Source organism: Poecilia formosa, unplaced genomic scaffold (assembly GCF_000485575.1).
Source record: "Poecilia formosa unplaced genomic scaffold, Poecilia_formosa-5.1.2 Scaffold402, whole genome shotgun sequence".
NCBI lineage: Eukaryota > Metazoa > Chordata > Actinopteri > Cyprinodontiformes > Poeciliidae > Poecilia > Poecilia formosa.
Genome location: NW_006800341.1, coordinates 330,602 through 335,582, shown reverse-complemented (window position 1 = coordinate 335,582; position 4,981 = coordinate 330,602). Strand labels below are relative to the sequence as shown.

Here is a 4,981-nt window from a genome sequence, read left to right as displayed (position 1 = left end):
TGGTTTGCAAATCGTGATCTATCTTCAAATCTTATTTTAGGCAAATGTTTTAGAGACTGTAAACTCCATGCTCCGGTGTTCTGTCTGATCAACATATGCTGTCAGATATATACATATCTGTATATATCTGTTGGCTCTAAAGCCTTTAGATCCAACAGAATCTAAAGGCTTTAATTTTGAAAAAAGGTGAAGAAAGAAGGAAGCATAAATATCTAAATCTCTCTTTCTATATATATGTCTCTATATAGATATATATAGATATATGTGTCCATTTTACATATATATATGAAATAGACAACTTTATCGTTACTTACTATGTACACCTGAACTAAGGATACACAGCTTCGAGCCAAAACGGAGGTTGTGTGACGTCATGTGAAAAGGGTCTATTGGTGACACCTTTATTATTATTATTAAAGTAGTAAAAACTTGAATTAAGTGAATGTGAATCCCAGATTCATCATAAAATATTGATCCAACAGAATCTAAAGGCTTTAATGAAGAAAGAAGGAAGCATTTTCTAGAAACAAACATGCTCCTTTTTTTTTTTTTAAATATCCAGACATGAAAAATACAATCATAGGCATGGTAGGCAAGTTTATCCATATGTTAAGAAACACATTTGGAAAATGTGGAAGGTGCTGCACTGCTACTTCAATCTCACCAGTCATTCTCAGACTCAAAGTAGCAGACAGAGATGAGTCGAGCTCCACTGCCGACTGCAAACTTGTTCTCCAGCGGAGACCACTTGACGAAGGTGGCCGCCCGGTTGATCCTGAGGATGACCAGCGTGGGTTTCCAAACTCCTTCCTTCTGAGACCACACATAGGCATTTCGGTCTGCTCCACATGTCACTATACGGTCACTTTTGGGAGCCCAATCAATACCTAAAGAATAACCAATCAATGAAAAATGTAAAAAAAGAAAACAAATTAACTTTCAAACTGCTGGTATTGGAAAAGGATAATATGTAAATTAAAAAAAGATTGGTAATGTATTTAAGAATACATTATGACTGTAAATGTAACCAAAGCCATGTGCACTCAATATGTAGCATGCATAGTTCATTTTGTTTATTTGCATCTTCCAGAATGTATCCATGACTATTAAGGATGAATTTGAGAAATTGTCTAAAAATCAACAAATCAGAGCAATCTATTCAGAATTTACTAAAACTTGAACATTACTTGCGTGCACCAATAAATTGACGAGCTGATAAATCTGCTCTGGTTTTCTTAATTTTGGGAGCTGGGTGATCAGCCGATATGTACATGTGAAGCCAATCTTATCCACTGATCTTATTGACCTCATCAAAGGTCTAAAATTCAGCCACTGTCCTTTTTAGTCTGCTGTGAGAGAGTCTGACTGACAGACCCGCCCACCAGGTCATGTCAGCACATTCGGTGTTAACCACTGTCAACAACTCCGTGACTCCGTGACTTTCTTGCTTCATTATATCCATATATTCAGACAAAAAAAATGGTATGAGCCAAAATCAGAATTGACAGGTCAGGGATTTTTAAAGATCGGTGCAATCAGTGGAACCCTAATGCTACTGTTGAAAACAGCACAAAGTCAATTGTAAAGATTAACTCTGGACTGTCAACAAGGTGTTCAATCACCCTCCAAATGTGCTTATGTATCAAATAAGAAATGATAAAAACAACAATTAAAAACATAATAGTTGATGTGTTATATTAGTTTAGCAGCCAAGGGAAAAACTGGTTGTTTTTCTCTTATAAAAAACAATTCCTTGATTTTCTAATTTCACATGACAAACAATATCATCTCATATGTATAATCCATGGCAGGAAAAACTTTGATTTAAACTACTTCAAGAAATTTAATTTTTTAAATTTAATTTAATTTTTTATTAAGAAAATCAACAAGGAAAAACTCTAAAAAGCCATTAAATAAAAAAACAAAAACAAAAAAAACAAAACAAATCTAGACACTGAAAGTAAAATTTTATATCTCCCTTAATGCATTGATGCCTTGAATATATTCAGAAAGGAATCAAATATAAGTCAAAAATATCTAGCAAACTAAATACAAGTTAAAGTGTGTAAAATAACCTACCTGTAATATGTCCATTGTGCTCCTTCAGTTCATGGGTCTTCAACCACTGGTTGCCACTTTTCTTGTAGATATGAACTTCGTGGTTATTTGGACTGATAGCAATTTCTGAAAAAGAAAAAAAAAATCTAATCAAATGAGAACAAAAACCAAGCAGGTTACCTTGATGAAAATATAGAAACCCAACCAGTTAGACCAGATTCCGTTGACTACTGAAGACTGAAACCAAGCTTGTCCTAACATCTATTGTTTACCTGCGGTTACTCATTCACGCATGAACAGCTTTTATGATGTGGAATTTGATACACAACCTAAGACAGGTGTTGGAACTAACCAAGAGTGCTTAGTTGGTAGTTGCTATTTTAAAATTCAATTATATTTTCAGCCTTACGTGTCCTGTCGCGATTCCACGCGTGGCAGGTGATGGGTTCCAACAGAAACTGATGAAGTGACATCTTGTCTGGGTGTGGTCCTTAAGTGCAACTCTGCACAGTCACAAAGCAAAAACTTAGTTAGCAACTAGCGACAACAATTTCCAAGCAAACAGTTGTCCTGAACTTTGCTTTCTGGCAGCATAACTCATATAAAGCTGTTATAAAATTATCTGTGACTTACTTTGATTATACTTACTAGCACTTAGCTTGAATTCATTGGCTAAACATAACTTGGGGCATTGGAAGGACTGAACTTATTAATGGCCTCTTAAAAATCGCAGAGTAACGTTAGCATTCAACATTTCCCAATTTATATATATATATATATATATATATATATATATATATATATATATATATATATATATATAAAGGGCTAAAAGGGTGTTAGACCAAATACATTTAAACACCAGAAGCCCTGAACCCGGTTAGCTAGCCACGGCAGGGTTCGCTGGTTCTGTCCAGCGAAATGCCACTAACGTTACAGGCATTTTACTATAAGCTTAGCTCAAAATTTATTTGTTCTATAAAACCTCGCTGGGCTGTCGAGGCTTGTTTAGGTTTAGGCTTGTTCCAGTTTGCTCTCTTGAACACGTTTACTTTAGGCCTACCTTCTATGTGTTTTCAAGCACCGGTGTTTCCTTAAAGCGAGCCGCCTCGCTACAACATCACATCTCGCAAGCGCGGAGGCTAACTTACCTCGTCGGTCCGGTTCTGCCTGAGTGTGCAGTCTCGATAGCCAGTGAGCTAAGTCACACAAGCTAAGGGGTAAAGGAACTAGGTTAACTCAGGAGTGGACTTGAATTCGCGGACTCTGGGCAGTCGACACGAATTCGTCCAGGAATGTTGAGGGAATGTCAAGAAGGTACGACTGGGAGCATCCGGTGGCTAACTCAGCAGCAAAACCCCTGGATACCTGGCTGACAGCTAGCTTAGCATCGTCACGCTAATGGTTACATTCAAAGTGAACAAACCCGTTTACGACGAACGTCTTTACAACACCGAGTACAGCCAACACGAAAGAGCTCCTCTTGTGGCTCGACTGGAAATATGCAAAGCGACTTTTGAGGTCACCCTACATCTGAGGGCAATTTTCCTTGTATATTTTCCCAAGATAGATAGATATATAGATAGAACCACAGGAATGAGTTGTGTTTTAAAGCAGAAAGTCAAAAATTAGTTCCTTTATCACTATCAACCAGCCTTATGGAATATCATATTTCCCTGTGACGATTCCTGACTGATGTTTAAAGTCAACCTGTTGCAAATTTTGGAAGCTATAACTTAAAATGCAACATCTCATAAAAATCTTAATTACGGAGCCCATAAGAGAACATGGAAAGGGGGAAAAAGCAATCCCAATTTACTTTCTCAAGTACATCTGGATTGCTTTTTTTCCTCTCCATGTCCTCTTACGAGCTCCGTAGTACCCTACCTGAGGAACAAGGTACAGATACAATTAAAAAGGATGAGATCTGAGGATAACACCCTGAGAAACCCAGCAGCAGGGAGGCAAAGGACTGGAAATATTAACAGAGAAACTTCAGTCACTCATGAATAAAACCAATCAATTGCTGTGCAAAGATTATAAATGTACTTTAAACTAAGCCTAGAAAATGTCTTTGTTGCAGTATTAAACTATTAGATGTGTTGTCAATGAATAAAAACATTAAATCACTGAGGAAATGTAATAATTTTTGATGTGCGAATGTGTCATAAAATAAATATTTTAACTTGAAGTTCATTCATAAAATGCAAAGTTATATGTAAGCTTTACTTTTCAGCATTGATTTGTCCATGAAACAGTTTTTGCTGTCATCATAGCAGAATAACTTTTGACTAGTTCACTTGCATAATCAAACCAAATGTATCTTGTAAAGTATATTTCAACAAGGCAATCCAAAGTACTTTACATGATAAAAAACATAACACATTAAATAAAAAAATTTACCAAATTTGAAAAATAAAAAAATAAAAAAATAAAACATGGACAAAGCATTACATTACAGTGGCAAAGTAGAGAAGTATTGAAAAGCTGCAGTCCAGACTAAAGTTATTCTATCTTCTATATTATTAGTAAAGGCAGAGGTAGGTCAAGGGCCCAAACATTCTACTCAAGCAAGAGTTGTGCTACTTCAACATATTTTTGATCTAGTAAAAGTAAAAAGTAGTCATCAAAAAATACTCAACTTTGAGTAAAAAGTATTTGGTAAAAATAGATACTCAAGTACTCACTAACTGACCACAACAGCAATCATTTTTTTCAAGAAAAATGTCATTAGATGGACAAAATATAATGTTATGTTGAAACTTTGGCATTTTGAAGATTATAAAAATAATCCATATAAGTAACAACTACAAAACATAAAAATCAGGCAAAAATAAACTTTTTGGCAAATTAATTAATTTCAATATAACTAAACTTTTAGTAGCTAATATATGTTAGAACAGAGTTAACAGAATTTCACCAC

At 35.3% G+C, this 4,981-nt stretch overlaps 1 protein-coding gene across 1 annotated transcript in view; it reads right to left on the bottom strand.

The window, feature by feature from the left end:
* arpc1a (actin related protein 2/3 complex, subunit 1A) overlaps nucleotides 1–3,599 on the bottom strand; it is a 9,958-nt gene extending 6,359 nt beyond the window's left edge. Inside the window, exons 1-4 of the mRNA XM_007576229.2 lie at nucleotides 3,210–3,599; nucleotides 2,468–2,561; nucleotides 2,080–2,184; nucleotides 665–887 (exon numbers count right to left, since the gene is read on the bottom strand). Of these exons, the coding sequence (XP_007576291.1) occupies nucleotides 665–887; nucleotides 2,080–2,184; nucleotides 2,468–2,531 (392 nt within the window). The 5' untranslated portion in view covers nucleotides 2,532–2,561; nucleotides 3,210–3,599. The remainder of the gene's footprint in view (nucleotides 1–664; nucleotides 888–2,079; nucleotides 2,185–2,467; nucleotides 2,562–3,209) is intronic.
* Between the last annotated feature and the right edge of the window lie 1,382 nt (nucleotides 3,600–4,981).